This window comes from Rhinatrema bivittatum, chromosome 9, assembly GCF_901001135.1.
Source record: "Rhinatrema bivittatum chromosome 9, aRhiBiv1.1, whole genome shotgun sequence".
NCBI classification, from domain to species: Eukaryota; Metazoa; Chordata; class Amphibia; order Gymnophiona; family Rhinatrematidae; genus Rhinatrema; species Rhinatrema bivittatum.
Genome location: NC_042623.1, coordinates 180,480,989 through 180,507,071, shown reverse-complemented (window position 1 = coordinate 180,507,071; position 26,083 = coordinate 180,480,989). Strand labels below are relative to the sequence as shown.

At 47.6% G+C, this 26,083-nt stretch overlaps 1 protein-coding gene across 4 annotated transcripts in view; it reads left to right on the top strand.

Annotated features, from left to right (window-relative positions):
- The window catches only part of DVL3 (dishevelled segment polarity protein 3), a 148,482-nt gene that overhangs the window by 47,320 nt on the left and 75,079 nt on the right, over positions 1-26,083 (top strand). For all 4 annotated transcript variants that reach the window (XM_029615106.1, XM_029615104.1, XM_029615105.1 and 1 more), the window contains exons 3-4: positions 8,932-9,053; positions 14,933-15,039. In XM_029615106.1, coding sequence (XP_029470966.1) covers positions 8,932-9,053; positions 14,933-15,039 — 229 coding nt within the window. The remainder of the gene's footprint in view (positions 1-8,931; positions 9,054-14,932; positions 15,040-26,083) is intronic.

Genomic DNA, 26,083 nt, shown 5'->3' with positions numbered 1-26,083 from the left:
GCTTTCACACTTCCCCCCTCCCCCCCCCCCTCACACACACACATACTTATCTGTTACTCTTGGCCCTTATTAGTAACTTTTTGGTTCTAGTTACCTTCCACCCCCGCCATTGATGTAGAGAGCAGTGCTGGAGCTGCATCTAAGTGAAGTATCTAGCTTAATTGATTTGGGGAAGTAATCGCCATAAAAAGCAAGCTACACCCATAATTATTTGTTTACCCAGACTATGTAATTCAGACCTTGTTAGTTGTTGCCTGAATATAAATCCTCTTTTCCTCTTTCCCCCCTGCCGTTGAAGCAGAGAGCTATGTTGGATATGCATTGAAAGTGAAGTATACTTAGAACCCTACAGTGATTTATCTGGAAGGGGAAGAAAGCTAGGTTATCAATGGACATACTCATAAAGCCAATAAAGGCTGGGGGCCTGGGGTGCCCTAACCTGGCCTGCAACTTGTGATATGTGCAAGATTGGCTTTTCGCGACTTCCACAATTGTTCCATACCAGTGTTTACTGGAGTGGTATGGTGTGCCCTCTCTCAATCCTTTACTTCAAGTAGACCTGCAGGTGACCCCCTCTCGCATACGATCCCACATGCTATTCCATACCTGCAGGAAATCCTGGTTACAGCTATGTAGGATATACGAGCTACGTCATCGAATGACCCCCCCCCCCTCATCACCATAGCCCATAAACCCGCTTTCCCCCTAGGTCTTTCCAAAAAGACCTTTACTAAATGGCAATGGAATGGCCTTATTTATATATACCAAATGTTTAAGGCATCCACTTGGCAGCTTCTTGACTTTATGGAATTAAGTCAACAATACCAGCTGTCACAGTCGGATTTTTTTGGTTTCCTGCAGGTACGGCACTTTATCAAAGGTAATCACTCTTTTCTTCTAGAGTCTGCACATTCCCAAAACTTAGAGAGGCCGTACAGCTGGGGAAACGACAACAGCCTAAAGTCTCCTACTTCTATAAAATACTAGAAGAAGCAAATCAGTCACTTATTCTGGTAAGAATATATGAGAAGTGGAAAGAATGGACTCTTATTTAAGATCCCATATGAAGATCTTTACAATCCTTCCTGAAATATCTGAAAATATACTCTTACGGGAAGCCCATTATAAGTTCTTAGCCTTCCGCTTTAAGGTAAATTCTTCAGGAATTTGCCTAAAGTGCTGCAGCGGGGTGGGAACCTTCTCACATTGCTTTTGGGAATGTCCACTGATAGCAGCGTTTTGGGACAAACAAATTTCCCTATGCAACTACCTATTGCACATTAAGTTGCCTCCAGATCCTAATCTGTGGCTTTTTGGCACAGCAGCACCGGCTGGCCAACAGTTGGATTCGGGGGCTCAACTTTTTCTCAAACGAGCCAGTCTCAAACGACCCAGCCGCAAGCGCTCCTTTCACCGCTCCCGTCGGACGCCCTCAGCCTCGACCTCACACGATCCAGTAGGTGCTGGGAGAAGGGCTGCGCAGCCGGCGCAGGACCCATCGGGGTAAGGCCTCAAATTCTCGCCCTACCACCGACGGCACCGCACCGGCCACGAGGCCTGAATCGCTCAATTAAATACTCACCAGCCGGCTTCCACTCGCCGCCACGAGTCGCACCGTCGATGACGTCAGACAAGCGAGACTAAGGCGAGAGACATCTTTAAAAGTCCCACTAAGCTAGGCGTCACGCGCCGAGCGTCACGCGCCAAAGGAGCGCGACAAAGGGGCCTGCCCCTTGTCGTGCCCCTTAGCGTGGCCCCTTAACGTGGGCCCATCCTTTTCTCCCTGAGTAAACCCCTGAATCCTCCTTAACAACCACATCTCCCAACCTCCACTTAATCAGCTTCCCCTCGGATTTGAGAATCACAACATCAACAACATCAAATATAAATACACGCTTGTCACCAACTATCTGCACCTCAACCAAGCAAGCACCCTCACCTAAGTTTCCCCCCTGAGATACTTCCAAAACCCATGTATCCTCTCATCTCTCACACCCAAAGAAACATGATCATTACCCACTCATCAAACATGCCAACTCAAAGACACTGCCACTTAATAAACATCCCACCATCAGAAACCACAAAAAACCTGCTATACCTAACCTTCCTGCTCATAAACGCTCAAGCCCTCACAAAGAAAATCGCAATCCTCTCTGATATCCTACATAACCAAAACCCAGACTTCATCGCAGTGACTGAAACTTGGCTCAAGCCCACCGACCATGTCCTACTGAACCAACTAAACAACAACACCTATGATCTATTCTCGATCCCGAGAAAATCCTGACGAGGAGGAGGACTCCTACTAGTCATAAAAAAAACAATTCAACATGAAACTAATCCCCCTCACCCCACCCCATCAAACTGAACTAGCTTTCTTCGACTCAGATAACCTCCAAATCTGTCTCATCTACTGCCCACCCAAACTTCTCGACAAAGACATATCATCTCTCATCGAAGTCCTCATATCAAAGATCAACAACAAATAACCTACAATCATCCTAGGAGACTTTAACCTCCACCCTGACTTAACCCCTCCCTCCCAAGCATGCAAAACCCTATTTGATGTTCTAACTACTCTCCAATTCACTCAACTAGTCAACAACCCAACGCACAAGGCAGGTCACACCCTCGACCTGATTTTCTCAAACGACAACTTTTTCTCAAATTCTTCCATCTACTACTCCCAAGTCCCATGGTCAGACCACTACCTTCTACAGTGCAAAACCCACATCACGGCAATCAAAAAGCTCGAAACCAACAACTCACTCTCATTTAAATACCGACCTCCATTCCCCACCGACCTACTCCAACAGGAACTCGAAAAACATCTACCAAACATTGATCTCTCCAATATCACTAACGCCACTCAGTCCTGGCACCAAATAACAACAGAAACAGCCAACTCTATAAACCCTGAAAGAACCAAAAAAATCAACACAAGAACTCAAAACAACCCCTGGTTCAATCCACTGCTAAAAGAGACCAAAGCTAACCTCAGAAGGAAAGAGAAAGAATGGAGAAGAAACAAAGACCAACTAACTCTTCAAAGATACCGAACCTACCTCGCCTACTACAAAAACCTAATAAAGCAAAAAAAGAATATTACAGCAAAAAAATCCTAAACTCTACAAACAAACCCAAATCCCTCTTCAACATCGTAAACAATCTAATCACAGTGAACAATAACACCAACATATCTCAAAAAAACCTAAGCCAAGACCTCGCAATTTTCTTCAAGAACAAAATCAGAAAAATATCAGAAAAAATAACAAACATCTCCTCCAATGATGCAATCCCAATTCGCTCTAACATCCCTCCCTGGAACCATTTCGATCCAATATCAATTTCGAATACAGATCGCACTAACATCCCCCCCTGGGACCAGTTCGATCCAATATCAATTTCGGATACAGAGAAACTCATCAAAACACTGAATCCAGCCAAACATGAGCTTGATACAATACCTACCCACACTCTCTAAAAGAAATCTCCCAAACAATCACACCGACCATCTCTTCAATCATCAACAAATCTCTTGAAGAAGGTGCTCTTCCGATCAACCTAAAAGCAGCCACCATAAAACCAATCTTAAAAAAGAAGAACCTCGACCCCTCAGATCTAAGTAACTACCGCCCAATCTCAAACCTTTCATTCCTTGCAAAGCTAACCGAGAAAGCTGTCCTTAAACAGCTGAATGACCACCTCGACACAAACAACATCTTGTACCCATCTCAACACGGCTTCAGAAAAAAACACAGTACAGAATCACTGCTCACCAACCTAACCAACACAATTCTAAGAGGATTCGACCGCGATCAACGGTATATCCTCAACCTACTCGACCTTTCCGCCGCATTCGACAGTCGAGAAAAGTAGCCTAATCACCAGACTCTCCGAAATAGGCCTATCTGGAAAAACACTACAATGGTTCTCCTCCTTCCTCCAAAACAGAACCTACAAGGTCAACCTAAACAACCACATCTCCGACCCCATCCCTCTCGATACTGGTGTACCCCAAGGCTCCTCACTGTCCGCCATCCTTTTCAACATCTACTTACTACCTCTCTGCCAACTTCTATCAAGCCTCTCCATCACCCACTTCCTACACGCCGACGATATCCAGCTAATCATCCCTGTCTCAGCCTCCCTTGAAAACACGCTAAAAATCGCCGCCTCAACCATCAATCGAATCAAACACCTACTAAACCAACTTAAGCTCTGCATCAACACCGACAAAACTGAATGTATGCTAATCGAAAGAAACATCTCCGGAGATCACCTGACCCACCCCATCTTCATCGATAACACCCCCATCAAGCTAAGAGAATTTGTCAAAGACCTAGGATTCTGGATCGACCCCCCCAACTCAACCTCAAAAAAACACATCACCACTAAAACAAACGAAGGCTTCTACAAACTTTCCATCCTCAAACACCTCAAACCCTTACTCAACCACTCAGACTTCAGAACCATTCTCCAAACCCTGATATTTTCTGGCATCGACTACTGCAACTCCCTTTTATTAGGGCTACCAAAATCAGCCATACACCCGCTACAAATTCTACAAAACTCCACAGCACGAATTCTCACTGGCCTCAAAAGAACAGATCATATCACACCTGTACTGAAGGACCTACATTGGCTCCCCATTGAAAAAAGGATAGAGTACAAAACCCTGACGATCATCCACAACGCTATCCACCACAACAACTCTGACTGCCCCGAAACCCTAATACAAACTCACCAATCCCAACGATGCACTAGATCAACCAACAAATCTCAACTCGAAATCCCACCAATCAGCGCAGCCAAATTAACCACCACCAGAAATAGAGCATTCTCTATAGCTGGACCCCACCTCTGGAACTCCCTCCCATCCAACATCCGGACACAAAACAACACATCTTTGTTAAAAAAATTACTCAAAACATGGCTCTTCAAACGAGCATACAAAGATGGGATTGGATAAACCACAACACCTCCCTACCTCCCCCACCGCACTCTCCATCTCTCCCTCACCTCCATGTATACCCTTCATTCTCCTCCTCCTGTTCCCTTCCAGCCCACCCCTATACCCCTGCCGACCCTCCGACATCACCTTACTCTCCAACTCAACCCTTTGCATATTAAAATGACTATACTCGTCTAACTACTCCCGCAGACGCTACCTGTAGATACACCTGTTCAATATTATATGTTAATGTTAACATCTGATTGTCTTAGTTAAAGTTATACGTTACAAGAAACAATCAAATGATAACTTTATCTCGTTTAAAATGTAAACCGGAGTGAAGGCCTTCCCCAATACTTCGGTATATAAAAAACCTATAAATAAATAAATAAATAAATAAACAATTGGCAGAAAAGTTATCCTAACATGCTGGCTGGACCCTCAAGGCCCCAACTATGAGCACCGGTTTCAGAAAATGGTCCATGTATGCTCCTCACAGAAGAAGCTGAGTCAGAACCTACAAATCTGGACTCCTTTTCTCACCTACATATCTCCCACCCTAGTCCAAGATCTGAATAGTATCTAAAACCACTTCAGTTACAGGTCAACCAGTAACTCACTTATGAAGGGCTGTTCTCAATCAAAACCAAGCCCGCTGTTGACCCACACCTGGACCTTTGGTTCTGTCTCCCCACAAATACTGCAGGGATTGTCACTAGCTACCCCTTACTGTTGAGAAACGCAGCACAAACACATGTCACAACAGCATCTGGGAGCAATAACCATGGGCCCGACCCTTGGACAAAATGAATACCTTCATCCTGCAAAGATGTGCGTTAAAAGACGCACTATCCAATACCCAACATGACCTGAGCCTCACACTTTCCGACTGCCCAAGACTGCAACACGAGCCACTGGGACTTGCTTCCAGACTGATGGCCAAACAATATCTTCAATGATGCCCAGAGTAGTCGATGGACTAATGTTTAAACTTGTTTAAGTATAAACATATTAAAACTATCCCATGCCATTTTGTTTGTTTGATATTCCACCTTATGCTGTTTCCTGATACAGTTGTTATTGTTGTTTTGGCATTAGTAATTTGTATCAGTATTCTTGTTGGATCAGCAGTTAATACCATCATCCAATCTTAATTGGTCACTGTGTAACGAGTTTTATATTGCTGGCTTTGTTATGTAATAAAACTCAATAAACAGATTAAAAAAAAAAGAAGGTACACCCCTAGCTGTCATGTCTTTCTTACCATATTTATAGTATACAAAACTTGTTTTCTTTGCAGCAAAGAATAAATTTTGTCTAGCAGGTGTTTTCCTGATGGTAGCCTTTTCTCTGCCTGTGAATGCATGTCCATGATACAGTCCCTTCACGTGACCTATCCCTGCTGAGCTGATTCCGCAGGTGCTGTCCTGGAGTCTCTCGGTGCAATTCTACATCACCCCAGAGTTCTTTCAGGCTAACATTAACTTCCTGGGCTGGTATGAGCCATCAGCTCTTTTGCTGAGGGAGGAATCAGGAACTTTGGTGCCTGAAAAGCAGCAGCTTTTCCATGCCAAAAAGATCTGGAGTGGTATTTCTCACCTCCCCTTGGATTATTGCACAGAAAATGCTTGGAATTAATGGGCCTTTCGCAGCTTCTCTGTTTGTTTCTTTTATTTATATTCTGCCCCTGGAAGAATTCCTATATTGGAGCAGAGCCAGTTGATAATTTTAGTGCCAGACTTCTTTGCTGCCAAAATACTTGGTCATTGAGGTTAGTTGCTAAATTTCTACTGCAGTCACTCTGATGTTTTCTGGCTCCTACTTTGCGCTTTCAGCTGTTGGCTCTTGCATTGTAACATGCTTATGTCTTCTCTGAATTGGAAGGTATCGGAAGCTTTCACACATGCCAGATTCTGATGGCAGTTTCTTAGCATAAAATGTTCCCAGGCCCTTATGGTTTCTTCTTGCACTGGACCCTAGCTGCTCACCCAAAACAAAAACTCGGGAGATGCAAATGTTTGCATCACCTTGGCCTGCTAGAAAATATGTTTGCAATAAATGCAATTTGACAAATATAGGGGATATTTTGGATAATTTTGGGTCAAATATTCAAAAAGCCTCCAACACCGATAAGTTAGCTAAATAAGTTATTTGGGTTTTCAGTAGGATAAACATTCAACCAGACCTCCAATAGGAAGCATCTCTTCACCTGAAGTGCAGACTCCAGGGATTGCATGCATGCATCCACTCGTGGCATGCCTGGTTTACAGAATATTGGTCCTTTGGAGAGGCTGCTGCATGCTCTGGGTAGTCAAGTGAAAAGAAACTCGGATGTAACATTAAGAAGTATGAACAAAGAATGCAAAGTCAGGATGCACAAAAGATGGAAGACATACTGTGTAATCGTGAAAGCACATGCACAGTACTTGGGGAAACCAAAAACAGCATTTGCCTTTCCATTGCATGTAACAGAATATCATGCAAAGGCACAGAAACAAAATAATGCCACAATACACACATTTAGAGACGCACAACAGAGGGAAATAGGCACTGTGTAAAATTTAGACAAAATGACACAAATAAGACAGGAAAATACAATAGGGGGTCACTCCAGCATGCCAGACAGATACCCACCACATAAAATGACACAAACACCACACACTCCATGAAGGATGATGGCAGACAAGTCCTGGGAAACACATGATAGATCTTCACCATCCAGAGCTTCCTGAGGGTCCTTCATTAGCCCATGGAGCACCCTTACCCTCTAGACTTCTGCCTTCTGATAAGTAGGAGCCAGGGTGCCCCACTCAGTCATGTATGGAAAACATCCTAAAAAGAAGACGCTCAGTCCAGCAAGCAAATAAATAAGTACAATGCTGAGTATTAATCTAGAGGCGAGACTCTATCTCACACTGTAGCAGCACACATTAAACCCATCAACAAGGATTGTAGACCTTAACCCTTCTCACACAGAACCACCTTGATTTGGGCAATATACAAGTATAGTATAACATAAGTCATGGTGCACTCCGTGGAGTTGGAACGACTCGCTAGAAGCGGTAATACTTCTCCCAGAGTTAGTCCTAGAGCGTCTGCTCCACTTTGGTGGCTAGTAGTAGCTGTCATTGTGAGCTTTCAGGCAATGAGCATGAACATATGAACCCGCATGTTTACATGTTGGCACTAGACATACTATGAAGGGGCTATGGCCTTTTGTGCTGCCAAGGCACAGATGGAACATATCCTGGAAAGACTTTTGCCTCCCGATGCATTCATTTGTTCATACATGTCAGTCTCTTTTCAGAGCAGTGACAGTATCCTATCATAGAAGGCACTCCACCAGCCAATATGGATGTTGCTTGTGTTGTAGAAGGTGGCAGATACATGCAGGAGTACACAAAACTGCGTATATCTTGTAGCGTTATATAAATGTTAAGTAGTAAGCGTGCAGACAGAGTTTGGACCTCTTGCTTTTGGATCACGCTTGACATCATGGCTTGAGAATGCTGACCATGATTTTCTCGCTTTTTCTGTAGGAGACCAATGTCATTAAAATGACACTGTCTCATTTCCCTATGCATGAGACAGTGAAATAATCCCTTGACTCAGAACAGGGTGGGTCCAAAATGCTAATTGTTTCTATGTTCACCATTGTTTGACCTCCCATGCAGTGCCTGCTACAGCTTTGAATAGCAGATATTTATCTGTCAGCTTTCCTAAGCAGCTATTCACCATAGTTTCCTTTCCATCCTCACATCGTTTTTGGAGTACTTGAATTTTTATATTTCTGTTTCCATCAGATTTAATTGTATCCTAATTTCTATGATTGAGACCTAGTCCTCTGCTCATTTAAGGCTGTACGATATGGTTTCCCCACTAGGGGGCACAGCACTCACAGCATATCAACTTTATATACATTTTCATTCTGTGAAGCTCTGCATTGGTCTTATCGTTTTACTGTTTGGTTTTTACAGCTGGTGTCTGCAGAAGGGTCGCATTCAGAGGTCGGTTCTGTCTGTGCTGACAACCAGTCAGATCTCCCTCCCCCTATTGAACGGACAGGTGGAATAGGAGACTCCAGGCCCCCCTCTTTCCAGTAAGTCTGCAAATACACGCATCTGTTGTAGTGAGATATATGCACATCCAGTGTGTGTGCTGAGGTGTACACATCCATGACAGTATCTTCACAGGTTCATACAGTTTGCCTACTGAGATACATGCGCACACACTACTCTTTCAGGCATACGTACAATATATACACTGGTTGCATGCAATTTCTCTGAGAAAAAGCAGGATTAATCAGCCACAGAAGTGGGTGAGATCATCTGATGGAGGCACCAAGGTTTTGGCATTAATCACTGAGCTGGGAAATGATGGCTTTGGCTACCTGTCTTCCCAAGCAACATATCTGCATCAGTCTCCATGTGTCATGTGTCCATCAGTCTCCATGTGACATGTGTCCATCAGTCTCCATGTGACGTGTCCATCAGTCTCCATGTGTCATGTGTCCATCAGTCTCCATGTGACATGTGTCCATCAGTCTCCATGTGTCGTGTCCATCAGTCTCCATGTGTCGTGTCCATCAGTCTCCATGTGTCATGTGTTCATCAGTCTCCATGTGTCATGTGTCCATCAGTCTCCATGTGTCATGTGTCCATCAGTCTCCATGTGTCAAAGCCAGAGGAACGTCCTCCATGACTCCTCAGAAAGATGTGTCCTCTTCTACAGTTTTGGCCTCAGTAGTGTTTGAGAAGTTGAGAGAAGACCTTGCATATCTTCCTTCCAGTACCTCAAAAATATAGAGGTGTCAGCACCAGGTTCACTGGCACTGTCTGTAGTGCTGACAGAGCAGATACTAGAGTCCTTTAAATTTGGTATCAATACTGGGGAGGAGCTGTGTGGCATCAGAGAGGGACTTTTCCCCAACTGTACTGCATCGATCAGCCTCAAACTCCAAAGAGCCATCGTATGTGCCTGCTGAGGCTATGACTTTAGGGTTGGTACCTTCCTGGACTTCACTGAAACATGTATAGCCTTTCTGGTCTGCCCATCCACACAACTAATTTAGTTTTATAATTCCCTTCGCTTCCTCAGATTTATTTATCTCAAGCTTTCTTGAATTCAAATACTGTTTTTATCTTCTTCACCTCTACTGGGAAGACTGTTCCATGCATCGACTGGGAGCTTCAATTATAATTTCAGAGTCTGATTCTGGGGAGTCCTGGTGCTGCTTACAGGTCTGAGGATTCTGCTTCTAAAGAGGAATATTCCCCAGACCTCCTATGAGACTCTTCTCTTCTCTGAGGACACGCAGAATGGTGGTCTTCACCCATGGGTGACATCAGATGGAGCCCCGACACGGAAAACGTATGTCAGAGTTTCTAGAACTTTGACTTTGCACACTGAGCATGCCCAGCATGCCCCATATCACGCGTCCATGCGGGGTCCCTCTCCAGTCTCTCTCTTTCTGTTGGCTCCCTTTTTGTGTTGGGGAGCAGCCTGTATCTAGGAATTCAGCCATGTGTGAGGACTACCATCCTGCTTGTCCTGGGAGAAAACAGAATTGCTTACCTGTAACAGGTGTTCTCAGAGAACAGCAGGATGTTAGTCCTCACGAATCCCACCTGCCACCCCATGGAGTTGGGTTTCTCCTATTTTTTTATTTTAATTATAATTCTGTGTTGCAAGACTGGAGAGAGACCCCGCATGGATGCATGGTAATAGGACATGCTGTCGGGGCTGTATCTGATGATGTCACACGTGTGAGGACTAACATCCTGCTGTCCTCAGAGAATACTTGTTACAGGTAAGGAATAGATCTCCTTCCGAGGATACCTTCTTTTCAGTATTTATACAGTGAATGTATCAGACCATCCCCTTTTATTTAGAGGAAGAGGATGATTCCAGGCCACCTCAGTTTTAGCTTTCTTAAGTATCTTGATGCCTCTAAGGAATTGGTGACACTGCCTATCCACTAACTCACTGGTTCTCAAACCTGACCCCCAACCAATCAGGTTTTCTGGATGTCCACAGTGAATATGCATGACAGATTTGCATGCACTGTTTCCATAGCATGTAAATTTTATCTCATGCATATTCACTGTAGGCTTCCTGAACACCTGATTGGCTGGGGGTCCTCCAAGGCAGGCTTGGGTACTGCTACACGAACTACTACAGGATATTGCCAGATATTTCACACCAAAATGTTTGAACCTCTGGGCAGTCTCACAACGAATGGCACAAATTCGCTTCTCGATGACCACATTTTAAACAATTACCATGTCCTGATATCCCTGCCCGAAAAGCTTGTTGTGGGGAGTAATACAATTTAAAATTCTGAATAGGTTATATTTCTCCCCCTACCACCCCTTTGGAGGCCCCATATAAATCATGGATGCACTAAAACATATCATCTTCATCTAAATTAATACGCAAATCCTCACCCCAAATCTGAGCCATGATTTTTAAGAGGGTATATTTACTGGTGGAGTGTAGAAATCTATAAAGGGAGGCCAGAGAATGCCTTCCACCCCCACATAAGCCAAGAAATCTTTATTTATTTATTTTTAGTTTTTATATACCGATGTTCCTGTGTAATATACATATCACACCGGTGTACAAGGAAGTAAAACTGTCGCCTCATGGGCGGCTTACATTGTAACAATTAACAGAGAAACATAAAGGAGCTTAGAGGAGCTTACAGAAAACAATCATGACTAATTATCTTTGAAAGGGACCCGATAATAAATAAAAAAATAATAAAAAAATAAAAATAAATCATAAATAAATAATAAATAAATAATGAATAAATAAATATAAATAATAAATAAAAATAAATAGATAATAAAAAAAAAAGAGACTAATAATCTTTGAAAGGGACCCGAGGTGTATTGAATTCTATGCAAGCGGAAAGTAGTTTGGATGTAACTGCGAATCAGTAGATAAGCTAAGTAATGTTGTGGAAGGAATCCCAAATGTGAGACAATAATTGAATGTTCAAATTGTATTATGTTGCATGTCAATAAACGTGAATACCTCTGCTTTGTGTCACGTCCCTCTTTTTATAAAATCTCTCTGTATACCCTGGAGAAAAATCTGGGTTACCTACTAAAGCAGGAGGAAAGAGGCTTTCCAAGGCAATCCCAATTTACCTCTCAAAAATTTGCACCCCACTCTAGCTGTCCAAATCCAAAGAGATGCCATCAAATGATGAGGGAGAGCACCCCCCCCACCCGGTGCATGCAAGATGTAGGACAATGAAAATGGGGCCACCAGTGCACGCTCCACATTGAGGTCTTTATTCCCCAACCAGTCTCCTATCTGCCGAAGCGTACAGACATAGTTATAGAATTTAATGTTGGGAAAACCCCCTCCCCTATCCTCCTTTGGCACCATCAGTTTGGCTATGGACATTCTCTGTTTCTTACGTCTCTAGACAAAGGTCGTCCATAGGCGAATGATATTCCTAACATCTTTACGGGATAGCAAAACTGGTACCATCTGCAATAAAAACAGAAGTTTAGGGAGCAGCATCATTTTTAATAAGGCAATGCGCCCCATGAGAGATACAGGAAACTGCATCCATTTATCATATGCCCTGTGAAATCTCGTGATAGGAGGAGGAACATTCACTGCGTACCATTGTCTCGGATCTTTATGGATACATATACCAAGATATTTCAATTTATCTCTTGCCCGTCTTAGTAGAAAATCAGGCCATGAGTTTTGTAAAGTCCCCACCAAGTCCAGTATTTCGTACTTATCTAAGTTTAGCTTTAATACCGAATAATGGCCATAGTTAGAAAAAAATATCTAGAATTTTAGGTAGGATGTCATCGGCAAACAATAAAACGTTAGTATATTGCAAACATACCTCACCCCCTTCCTCCCCCACCAACTTGTTTAACAAAATCACTAAGGGTTCCAGTGTGAGAATAAACAGCATAGGGGACAATGGACCCCCTTGTCTGGTTCCCCTGGATAGTGAAAAGGCCTCTGAAAAGCAATTGTTAACACGAATTCTGGCTTCTGAGTTAGAATATAACACTTGAATAGCCTCATATATAAACCCCCGAAACCCAAAGACGGGCAGCAGATTCTGCAAAAACAACCAAGATACCCTGTCAAATACCTTTTCGGTGTCAAAGCTGATAAGTGCTGGATCCTGATGCCCCACTCGCTGCCAGTTTCCCAGCAACATTAACACTCTCCTAACATTCAACCCCACCCTATGGCCGTGGACAAATCCGTCTTGTCCTTTGGCAACAAGCAAGGGAAGTAGCAGTTTTAATCTGTTCGCAGTCACCTTAGCCCCCATCCTGTGGGCCCTCTCAAATATCGATTTCCCCTGCTGGTCTTGAAGGCCCAATTCCTCCAGTAGCCATTTTTCTAGAAAATTGCTGACACCTGCGGTTTCTTCATCTTCCGGGAGTCCCACGAAATGTGGATTAGATCTCCGTGCACAGTTCTCCATATCGTCTAGTTTGTTTTCGCTTGCATTTCCTTTTCTAAAACATGGACCCGTTTTTCTAATTGAAGTATGCCATCTCTGCAGTTGACATCCTGCCTTCTATTTGGTCAATACGTGGACATATATCCGCCAGAGAAGATTTCAGTTCCTCTGTTTGCATCGATATGTGGGCGAATCGGTCGTCCAGAGCAGTTACCACCGCATCCGTGAGACAAACTATCGGAGTTGCCTGAGTCCTCCATTGTTCCTGCTCTGGCAGCATCAGCCATTTTGGGTGATGCAGGTTTTGCTTTCTCTCTCTCTCTTCATTGCCCTTAATGCCGTAACGCTCCGATTCCTTGATTAAGACCTCCAGCCTAGTCTTTCACCCTTCACTTCTTTGCGGCTGCAGTCAGAGAGTGGATTTCTCCTTCAGCAGTACAATTTATCATGAAAAGAGGTGGCGGCACCTGGAGCTCAGCCCGACACGTCCAGCCAAGCCCACCACATCACGTGACTTCGCCATTTTCTTTTATATGGAGTGGACCAGCTTTTTATTTCTTTTGACCTCAACAGGCCTGGAATTGCTGTAGCTAAATGGACTATTTACAGTTGGATAGCAAATTGGATCTCTTCTGTTACACCCAGGCAGGGTGAATGTCCAGTCTTGTAACGCAGAGCCATGGCAAGATTGATGGCCCATCTGGGCAGATTTACTTCTCATTACCATTTAGACACGGATTCCAGTCTGTTCTCTGGAATTTGTTTGGGGGTAGAGTCCAGTTCTGTCCTTCTAGGACCTATTGTTTTAGTCTTCTGTAGAACACATTTCAGTCTGCCAGTTACAACAGCCTTGTTGCTGCAGCTTTCTTTACTTGGAAGGCAACTCTTAGCTAGGAAATTCCACTTGTGTGGCTGATTAATCCTGCCTGTTAGAGAAAGCAAAGGTGCTTAGCTGTAGCATTGACAGCAGAATAATCAGGCATGCATATCTACTCTTCTCAGTACCTGAATATAAAACCGATGTGATATCTCAGATCGAATGTCGGTATATTAAAAATAAATAAATATGGAGTACTTATGGGATCGGGTACAATTGTGGCTGAACAAAAAGTCCCACTCATGCCAGGAAATATCTGGACAGGCTTTATATCAGCAGTGTCAGGTGATGTTTACTTGTGTGACTGATTATCCTGCTGTCCATGGACAATACTCGTTACGGGTAAGGCAGCACATGTCACCCTCTGAGCAGTGCAGAACCCAAGTCAGGACTGGGAATAAGCCCTGAGCTAGTTTCTTAGCAGCGCATTGTCATTTAGACTGACAATTTTCAATTTCGTTGCACAATTTTATTTTAAAATTGTAGTTGGTCACTCTAGCTGTGAAGAATTATTTTGGGGTTCGCATGTAGACTAAGCCATAATACAATGGCTTGCCTTTCTGTTTGTGGGCTGGAGGGACAGTTCCAGCTCACTTGATGTCAGTAATACTGATTTATTTTTTGTTTGGGGTTTTTATGTTAACAGTCCAAATACTGGTGGGAGCCAAGAGAACCTGGACAATGAGACTGAGACGGACTCGGTGGTCTCAGCACAGCGAGAAATTCTCCATCGCAAAGAGAGGCCTGAGCATGGTGAGTTACCTATGCACACTGGTGAGTGACAAGGCAGGAAAACTGCTAAATCCTGACAGTCAGGGCACAGGTTTCATGTAAATTAGATGGAGGAGGACTTGCTGGGAATGATTCTCACAGCTACCTGACATAAAAGGCCATACACCTCCCCAGTACTATCAGGTGGGGGCACTCCTTACATTCTTTGAAGGTTGGGTGTAGGGTTACTAATGAAAGTGTGAAAATGCTGCCCTCCTCAGGGATCCTAGCTAATTAATAGATACTGGATGCCAGACCTAGCCTCCGGTTGTGGTGTAGGGAGGTCTGGTTTTACATTCCCCTTTGGGGGCTAGTTGGAGCTGAGAAGGAGGAGACTCTGCCACTGCTAGCTAGCAAGCATTGTGAATGTGTACCTTGGTGTAGAGAGCCTTGGGCTTCTCAGGGTCCCTTGAGACACCAGGGTATGCCACCTGGAGAGGATGTGGCAGCAGAGATCACTAGAGACAAAAAGGAAGGAAGAAAAAGAGTTTATATAAAGGTCGATTATTCAGTGGTGCTGTTGAATAGTTGGCCATGGTCAGCACATAACTTATCGAGATTACTTTTTATCTAGCTAAAATGTTATCAGGATAAATTGGGGCTGGGACGGACATTCTGGGGTAGAGCACCTTAGCCAGGGAAGTTATTTGGCTGATCTAAATAAAGTTAGCTGGATAAACTTATCTGGTTAACTATTAGACAGCTGAGTATATTCAGCTGCTTGAATATCTCAGCCACGTTTTCCAGATAAGTTTGTCTGGCTTATCATGCTCAGCCAGACAGTGGCTGAATATCATTCTCGTAGTTACTAAATGTAAAAACAGTGGCTTGAGAGGGTAAACATATGCAAATAAAACATCCTCCGAGGGGAGGACCGGGGGGAAAATCTGAAAAATCCATAGGCACAAATATAATACAAACAATGTAAAACTTAACAATGTTTGTGCTGTGGAAAGAAATGCATTACAATCCAATAATTTTACAAGATATCTTATATTGGTGTGCAATGATCATATGTCTTCTGTCGCAAATACATTAGTCAGCCCAAAGTTTTTCACAGTGATTTTCTTTGCAGTGTGATTCTCTATATGTCCCAAATTGAAAATATGTCAAAAAATTAATTATATACAGGCTAATTCCTGTTCATACCCCCAGATCAAACCAGATTCCTGAATTTTGCCTCCTTTCCAGCAGATGGAGACAGAGAAGAAAAGCTTTACTTGACACTGCTACTTATCCTAGTCTGCCACATACAGTCCCTCAGTATTTCTCTGTCTCCAGTCTCCAGCAGATGACAGAGATGGAAAACCTGCAGTCTGGAGTTAAGAGAAAAAACAGAGAGATTTCTTTCAGGAGCTTCCTCCTAGGGGGTTGTTAGGTCCCTGGTGGGGGTCATCCTTCCTGGTTGAGGTGGACGAGCAGGTGACCTTTGGTGACCTGTCCCTGCATGCTGAGGGTTAGGATTCTGGGAGACCATTTTTACTTCTGCGCCCTTTCTTTTGGTTTGGCAACAGCGCCGCATGTGTTCAGTAAAGTGGTGGTGGTGGTGGCAGGACTTCAGAAGGAAGGAGTGCTGGTGCACCCATAACTGGATGACCGGCTCATTCGGGCAAAGTCAGCAGACCTCTGTCAGCTGGAGGTTCAGTGGATCCTGGAGTGGTGGAGGGCCCTGGACTAAATGGTGAACTTAGCAGAAAGCCTTCTCATGCCATCCCAAGCCTTGGAGTACCTAGGGGCTCAATTTGCCTGGATTGGCAAGGTATTTCTCATGAAGGAACAGGGTAATGAAACTGCACCTGTTGCAACTTAAGGTTCCCTGAGGTTGGGATTATTTGCAGGTTCTGGAGTCCATGGTATTGACAATATTTTATTTATTTTATTTCTTAGCTTTTTATATCGACATTCGTGGGTACATCATGCCGGTTTACAATATAACTGAAGGAGGAAATTACAAAAAAAGCAGGGTGGGGAGAGGGAGCAGATAGGAAGAGAGAAGGGGCGAGAGAAGAGAGGGAAAAACGGGAAGAGGAGAAAAGCAACAGTACCTGATGGAAAACAGAAGAACATAATATGTAACATTGCAGATTATACACTCAGTAAGGGACTGTGGATAACCTTATACACTATATATACCTTATACACTATATATACCTTATACACTATATATATATATATATGACATTACATTACATATTACATACATTACATATATGACATTACAAATTATACGTTCAGAAAGGCAACTATATATATAGTCTAGCAGGGTTGCTATAGGGAAAGTTAGGGTTTAAGGACAGGGGAAGGGGGGTATATAGAGGGGTATAAACGGGGGTATATAAGGAGGTGCAGAGAAATGGGAGACAAATCAGAGTACAATTAAAGGAATAAAGGAGAAGGCTTATAAGTACAGGAATGACAATAGAATTGGTTCCCTGAGTGTCTGCGCATATTCCCCCCCTTTAAAAGCCCCCCCTGCTCCTCTCCCATTGGAATCCATTATTGGAGGAGCTTCACATTCCTCTTGCCCTCAAGGGGAGTCCAGGTCCAGTCATTCCTGGTGGCTTGGCCAGATCTATCTGGAACATGGGATGGAGTTGGAAATCATGGATTGGGTGATAGTGGCCATCGATGCCAGCCTCACTGTCAGGGTCCATGGTCGAAGGAGGTGTCGTGGTCTATCAGTCGGTGAGAGGCGAGAGCAGTGCGCTTAGCCTATTTTCCTTTCTGCCACAGTTACAAGGCTGGGCAGTGCGTGTTCTGTCGGACAGTGTAGCTGACAGGGAGGGACCAAAAGTCTGGTGGTTTCTCAGGAGGCTCGGTTTTTGGTTCACTGGCTGGTGCAGCACCGGCAGCGTCTCACAAGGCTGGGGTGGACAATGTGCAGGTGGATTTTCTCAGCAGGTAAAAGTTGGACCCCAGAGAATGGGAGATGTCTGAGGAAGCAGTGCTTCTCATTCGGCCAAGGTGGGGAACGCCTCACATGGACTTGATGGCATTGAGACAAAACACCAAGATGGCACGATTTTACAGTGGCAGGCGAGAACATGGAGCAGAAGGAATCAATGGTGCTGCCGTGGCCATCAATGATTCTTTCCCCCATGGCTGTTAGTGGCAAGGTCCTATGGTGCGTAGAGAGACGCCCAGGTGAAGTGATTCTTGTGGCTCTGGAGTGCCCACGTTGGCTGTGGTTCATAGACTTAGTAAACTTGGTGATGGACAGTCCGTTGAGGTTTTGTCACCTTCCAAGACTATTGCCCCAGGGTCCCATATTTTTGGATCAGGCAGATCACTTCTGTCTCGCAGCTTGGCTTTTGAGAGGAAACGCTTGAGATGGAAGGGGTATTCCAAAAATGTCATTGCCACCTTAATGCAGGTTTATGTTAGGATGTGTAGCATTTTCCGAGGCTTAGTGTGTTGAACAGGGCATGCAAGCTACTCTGGCTTCAATTTCCCCTGTCTTGACTTTTTTTGAAAAAAGGTCTAGTGAAAGGTATAGCCTATACTTTTCTTTGGGTACAGTTGATGGCTTTAGGCTGTCTTCGGGTAAGGAGCAGAGAGTGTACCTGGCCTCACATCCAGACATGGTTTGTTTCCTTTGAGAGGCAAAAAAATTGCAGCCCCCAGTGCAGAAAGTGTTTCCCTTGTGGAATCTTAATCTGGTGGTGGTGTGAGGTTTCACTCGAGCCATTGCAGAGGAGGATTCTAAAGGGATTTAACCCTGAAAGTGGTTTTTTTTTTTTGGTGGCGATTCGTTTGGCCAGAAGAATTTCAGTGCTTCAGGCATTGTCTTGTAGAGACTCCTTTCTTAAATTTATGGAGAATGGGGGTGACCTTGCGAGAACAGTCCCCTCATTTCTGCGGAAGGTTGTTTCAGCCTTTCATCTTGGACAAACAGTAAACTTCCCACCTTTTCCAAATTTGGATTTGTCTGCACCTCTTGCGAAGCAGCTTCGTGTATTGGATGGGCGGCGGACATTGTTAAGATATCCCAAGGTGACTAATAGTTTCCAGAGATCAGATCATCTCTTTGTGCTTTGGAATGAGCCAAGAAAATGGCTGCCGGGCATCCACGTCTACTTTTGCACTATGGCTGAAGGATGCGATTAGCTCGCTGTATATTTGTAAAGGCCCATCCGGTCCTAGATGGTCTAAGGGCTCACTCGACGTGGGCGCAGGCAACCTCATGGGCTAAGTGCCAGCTGGTTTCTCCACAAGAAATATGTCGGGCAGATGCTTGGAAGCTGTTACAAACGTTCTCCAGGCATTACCACTTGAATGTCCAAGATCCAGGCTTGGAGGGATTTGGAGAGAGTATACTACGAGCAGGGCTATCACGTTTCCACCCAGTATAAGGGAGCTTGGGTACTTCCCAGGAGACTGGACTGGTCTGGGTTATGAACAGGAAAGGAAAATTGGTCCAGACTTAATTTTTGTATCTGGAATACCTAAGATTAGTCCAGAACCCCCCTGCCCTTTCAGTTTGTCATGGCAGTATATAAATTATGCAGAGTGGTTTCTTTGGTTACATGATGTTCTGCTTAATGTTGTTGGAACAAATTTTCTGTAGAGGCTCCACCTCCCTTCTGCTCATTGGAAGGGGTTGAGGGTCTGTCACACCGAGGCTAGGTAAGTAGCAGTGTCAGTAAAGCTATTCTTCTCTGTCTCCATCTGCTGGCAGGGAGGCAAAATGCAGGAATCTGGACTGATCTGTGGTATTCCAGGAACGAAAATTAGCAGGTAAAAAACAATTTTCCTTTTTCATCCAAGGCTGAGTGCCTTGTCTGGCTGGCCACATTTTGGCTGCCTAGATTTAGGAGAATTTTCAGCAAAATCTAGGCACTTAGATTTAGGCCACTTATTCTTGGCTGAAAATGGCCACCTAAATGTAACACGTTCCAAAATTCCTACCCTGTCGACCCTGATGCCTTAATCATCCCTCCCCGAGAAAATAATTCTGTGGCAGCCCCCTTCCCAGAATGATTGCAAGTCCTCTCACCTTCTCATTCGGAGAGTCTTCGTGGACAGGAAGGACACGATCTCCCTCCCACTGGCACCACGGAGGCGGAATAATCTTGCCTAGGTCTAGGCCAGCTGTCTCCGTATCTAGCTTTGGCCAACTTAGATTTAGCGCCCAACCTAACTCTGCCAACCCTTTCACCCCATTTCTTAGCATCTAAATTTAGGTAGCCTGTGGGAGGGAAACTTTCAGTAAGCTAGATCTTGGTTTAGTGTCAGTAAAGCCCCTCAGGGAGGGAGAGGACATTGGAGATAGAGATATGGAGGGAGGGCAGGAAAGCGATAGAAGCTCAGAAGAGAGAGAGAGAGAGAGGAGAACTGCTAATGTTAAAGCCATGGACAGCCACCCTTGTTCCTTTTTAATGGTGTGGATAAACTGGAAAAAAGGCCAGACAAGTGTGTCATGTGACAGATTTGTTTTATTTATTTTACATTTGATTACTCAACTTATGTCACAAACCCCCAAACGGTTACTTGTTAAAACACAAAATTAAAAAAAACAAATTTCACCCCCTTTTCCCCCCCGTAATAGGGTAATCTGTGATTTAGTAGATTGCACGTGTGACATATTTAGTCTTCATACAAAGCAGCATCACCAAAAATCAAGAAGGAAAATGAAAGTGTGTCGGTATCCCTCTGCCAAAACTGGCCAATCCCTCCGCAGCCCAGTGCACAGATAAAGGAGAGGCCCTGGCACTCTGATGCCACTGATCCATAGGCTGGGTAAAACAAATAAGCATGGGTGTAGCTTGCTTATTGCGGCGGCTACTACCCCTAACTAATCAAGCTAGATATTTCACTTGGATGCAGCTCCATCACCGCTCTCTACATTAAAACTGGGGGTGGAAGGGAAATAGAACCAAGAGCTAAGAGAAACAGATAAGTATGAGAGAAAAAATGTGTGAAGCTTGCTGGGCAGACTGGATGGGCCATTTGGTCGTCTTCTGCCGTCATTTCTATGTTTCTATGTTTCTATGATCCTGACTGGGTGCGCTTACCTTCAGCACCATCTCTTCATAAATGGAGGGGGCTTTTTGTAAGAGCTGTTTATCCCTCTCCCCGTTATTTGGTGACTTTTACCTTTCCCAGTAATGAAACAGCTCACAGGGCCTGCCGTGATGATCTCAGCATTCGTATAGGCTGCATATAACGGAACATCGAAAAACTATACAAAAACGTTTAAAACGAGTCCCCTCTGCCTGACAAGGGCGTCAGTGTAAGACATGAGATGTGGTCTCAGTTCTGCATTAGAGATATCCCCACACCAGTCAGTCCTTCCCTGAACCAAGGTCAGCAGATCCCTTGGTCCAGAAAATGCTCAGACCTGGTGCAGCTGCCTAAGCAGAGTAAATGTTGAGCATTCATTGGCTAATACGTGTGTAACTAGAGAGAACCCAGGGACCATGGGGAACGTTGTGAGCCCCGGCTTTTGCCCACTGCCCTGCTATCTTGGCTGGGTTCAGCTTGCGCTCTCTGCTGCTGCTGCTTCCATGTCTCTTCTGCATGTGAGATACTGAGCGTCTCTTACCGGTGCAACCTGAGCACAGACGCTGCACTGCTCTTCTCTTGCTTTTGGATGTAGTTGTTTCTGCCCCGCTAAATTGCCACAGGTGGTTCCTCCCGGGGGGGAAATGCGCCTCTCTAATCTGTTTGCATAGTGAAGAAAATGCATTTCTGCTTCTCCCCAGTTGTGCACCTTGTGCACTTGCAGAGTCTGACATTTTATTTTATTTATTTATTTAAAATCTTTTCTATACTGCCTATTCGATACGTAGGTCTGTGCGGTTCACAGGTGTAACATACATAATTAGGATCTGATAAATAAAGCAAAAACAATAAGCTGACAAATACAGTAATAAAGAAAAAAAGCAAATTAAGAGTCATTAACATAGGGACGCAAATATAAAAACAAAAGGGAAGTAACTGTCATGGTTGGGGGTTCTCTGGGTTTCCGGTTGAGTTTTTGCCTGTTTCTATTTTATGGAGCAAGATGGCCAGGAACGTAAAGTGTCCTGACGGGAGAGGGGAAGTGGATAGGGAGGGGGATCATTGCCCTGGCAGGGGGATAGGGAGGGGGATCACTGCCCTGGCAGGGGGATAGGGAGGGGGATCACTGCCCTGGCAGGGGGATAGGGAGAGAGGGATCACTGCCCTGGCAGGGGGATAGGGAGGGGATCACTGCCCTGGCAGGAGGATAGGGAGAGGGATCACTGCCCTGGCAGGAGGATAGGGAGAGGGATCACTGCCCTGGCAGGAGGATAGGGAGGAGGGGGATCACTGCCCTGGCAGGAGGATAGGGAGGGGGATCACTGCCCTGGCAGGAGGATAGGGAGGGGGATCAGTGCCCTGGCAGGAGGATAGGGAGGGGGATCACTGCCCTGGCAGGAGGATAGGGAGGGGGATCACTGCCCCGGCAGGAGGATAGGGAGGGGGATCACTGCCCCGGCAGGAGGATAGGGAGGGGGATCACTGCCCCGGCAGGAGGATAGGGAGGGGGATCACTGCCCCGGCAGGAGGATAGGGAGGGGGATCACTGCCCTGGCAGGAGGATAGGGAGAGGGATCACTGCCCTGGCAGGAGGATAGGGAGGGGGATCACTGCCCCGGCAGGAGGATAGGGAGGGGGATCACTGCCCCGGCAGGAGGATAGGGAGGGGGATCACTGCCCCGGCAGGAGGATAGGGAGGGGGATCACTGCCCCGGCAGGAGGATAGGGAGGGGGATCACTGCCCTGGCAGGAGGATAGGGAGGGGGATCACTGCCCTGGCAGGGGGATAGGGAGGGGGATCACTGCCCTGGCAGGAGGATAGGGAGGGGGATCACTGCCCTGGCAGGAGGATAGGGAGAGGGATCAGTGCCCTGGCAGGAGGATAGGGAGGGGGATCACTGCCCTGGCAGGAGGATAGGGAGAGGGATCAGTGCCCCGGCAGGAGGATAGGGAGGGGGATCACTGCCCTGGCAGGAGGATAGGGAGAGGGATCAGTGCCCTGGCAGGAGGATAGGGAGGGGGATCAGTGCCCCGGCAGGAGGATAGGGAGGGGGATCACTGCCCTGGCAGGAGGATAGGGAGGGGGATCAGTGCCCTGGCAGGAGGATAGGGAGAGGGATCAGTGCCCTGGCAGGAGGATAGGGAGAGGGATCAGTGCCCTGGCAGGAGGATAGGGAGGGGGATCACTGCCCTGGCAGGAGGATAGGGAGGGGGATCACTGCCCCGGCAGGAGGATAGGGAGGGGGATCACTGCCCCGGCAGGAGGATAGGGAGAGGGATCAGTGCCCTGGCAGGAGGATAGGGAGAGGGATCAGTGCCCTGGCAGGAGGATAGGGAGAGGGATCAGTGCCCTGGCAGGAGGATAGGGAGGGGGATCACTGCCCTGGCAGGAGGATAGGGAGGGGGATCACTGCCCCGGCAGGAGGATAGGGAGGGGGATCACTGCCCCGGCAGGAGGATAGGGAGGGGGATCACTGCCCCGGCAGGAGGATAGGGAGGGGGATCACTGCCCTGGCAGGAGGATAGGGAGAGGGATCAGTGCCCTGGCAGGAGGATAGGGAGGGGGATCACTGCCCTGGCAGGAGGATAGGGAGAGGGATCAGTGCCCCGGCAGGAGGATAGGGAGGGGGATCACTGCCCTGGCAGGAGGATAGGGAGAGGGATCAGTGCCCTGCCAGGAGGATAGGGAGGGGATCAGTGCCCTGGCAGGAGGATAGGGAGGGGGATCAGTGCCCTGGCAGGAGGATAGGGAGGGGGATCAGTGCCCTGGCAGGAGGATAGGGAGAGGGATCAGTGCCCTGGCAGGAGGATAGGGAGAGGGATCAGTGCCCTGGCAGGAGGATAGGGAGGGGGATCAGTGCCCTGGCAGGAGGATAGGGAGGGGGATCACTGCCCTGGCAGGAGGATAGGGAGGGGGATCACTGCCCTGGCAGGAGGATAGGGAGGGGGATCACTGCCCTGGCAGGAGGATAGGGAGGGGGATCACTGCCCTGGCAGGAGGATAGGGAGGGGATCGCTGCCCTGGCAGGAGGATAGGGAGGGGGATCAGTGCCCTGGCAGGAGGATAGGGAGGGGGATCAGTGCCCTGGCAGGAGGATAGGGAGGGGGATCACTGCCCCGGCAGGAGGATAGGGAGGGGGATCACTGCCCTGGCAGGAGGATAGGGAGGGGGATCACTGCCCTGGCAGGAGGATAGGGAGAGGGATCAGTGCCCTGGCAGGAGGATAGGGAGGGGGATCACTGCCCTGGCAGGAGGATAGGGAGAGGGATCAGTGCCCTGGCAGGAGGATAGGGAGGGGGATCAGTGCCCTGGCAGGAGGATAGGGAGGGGGATCAGTGCCCTGGCAGGAGGATAGGGAGGGGGATCAGTGCCCTGGCAGGAGGATAGGGAGAGGGATCAGTGCCCTGGCAGGAGGATAGGGAGAGGGATCAGTGCCCTGGCAGGAGGATAGGGAGGGGGATCAGTGCCCTGGCAGGAGGATAGGGAGGGGGATCACTGCCCTGGCAGGAGGATAGGGAGGGGGATCACTGCCCTGGCAGGAGGATAGGGAGGGGGATCACTGCCCTGGCAGGAGGATAGGGAGGGGGATCACTGCCCTGGCAGGAGGATAGGGAGGGGATCGCTGCCCTGGCAGGAGGATAGGGAGGGGGATCAGTGCCCTGGCAGGAGGATAGGGAGGGGGATCAGTGCCCTGGCAGGAGGATAGGGAGGGGGATCACTGCCCTGGCAGGAGGATAGGGAGGGGGATCACTGCCCTGGCAGGAGGATAGGGAGGGGGATCACTGCCCTGGCAGGAGGATAGGGAGGGGGATCACTGCCCTGGCAGGAGGATAGGGAGGGGGATCAGTGCCCTGGCAGGAGGATAGGGAGGGGGATCACTGCCCTGGCAGGAGGATAGGGAGGGGGATCACTGCCCTGGCAGGAGGATAGGGAGGGGGATCACTGCCCTGGCAGGAGGATAGGGAGGGGATCGCTGCCCTGGCAGGAGGATAGGGAGGGGGATCAGTGCCCTGGCAGGAGGATAGGGAGGGGGATCACTGCCCTGGCAGGAGGATAGGGAGGGGATCGCTGCCCTGGCAGGAGGATAGGGAGGGGGATCAGTGCCCTGGCAGGAGGATAGGGAGGGGATCGCTGCCCTGGCAGGAGGATAGGGAGGGGGATCAGTGCCCTGGCAGGAGGATAGGGAGGGGGATCAGTGCCCCGGCAGGAGGATAGGGAGGGGGATCAGTGCCCCGGCAGGAGGATAGGGAGGGGGATCAGTGCCCCGGCAGGAGGATAGGGAGGGGGATCAGTGCCCCGGCAGGAGGATAGGGAGAGGGATCACTGCCCCGGCAGGAGGATAGGGAGGGGGATCACTGCCCTGGCAGGAGGATAGGGAGGGGGATCACTGCCCTGGCAGGAGTATAGGGAGGGGGATCACTGCCCCGGCAGGAGGATAGGGAGGGGGATCAGTGCCCCGGCAGGAGGATAGGGAGGGGGATCAGTGCCCCGGCAGGAGGATAGGGAGGGGGATCAGTGCCCCGGCAGGAGGATAGGGAGGGGGATCAGTGCCCCGGCAGGAGGATAGGGAGGGGGATCAGTGCCCCGGCAGGAGGATAGGGAGGGGGATCAGTGCCCCGGCAGGAGGATAGGGAGGGGGATCAGTGCCCCGGCAGGAGGATAGGGAGGGGGATCACTGCCCCGGCAGGAGGATAGGGAGGGGGATCACTGCCCTGGCAGGAGGATAGGGAGAGGGATCAGTGCCCTGGCAGGAGGATAGGGAGGGGATCACTGCCCTGGCAGGAGGATAGGGAGGGGATCGCTGCCCTGGCAGGAGGATAGGGAGGGGGATCAGTGCCCTGGCAGGAGGATAGGGAGGGGGATCAGTGCCCTGGCAGGGGGATAGGGAGGGGGATCAGTGCCCTGGCAGGAGGATAGGGAGAGGGATCAGTGCCCTGGCAGGAGGATAGGGAGGGGATCACTGCCCTGGCAGGAGGATAGGGAGGGGGATCAGTGCCCTGGCAGGAGGATAGGGAGGGGGAT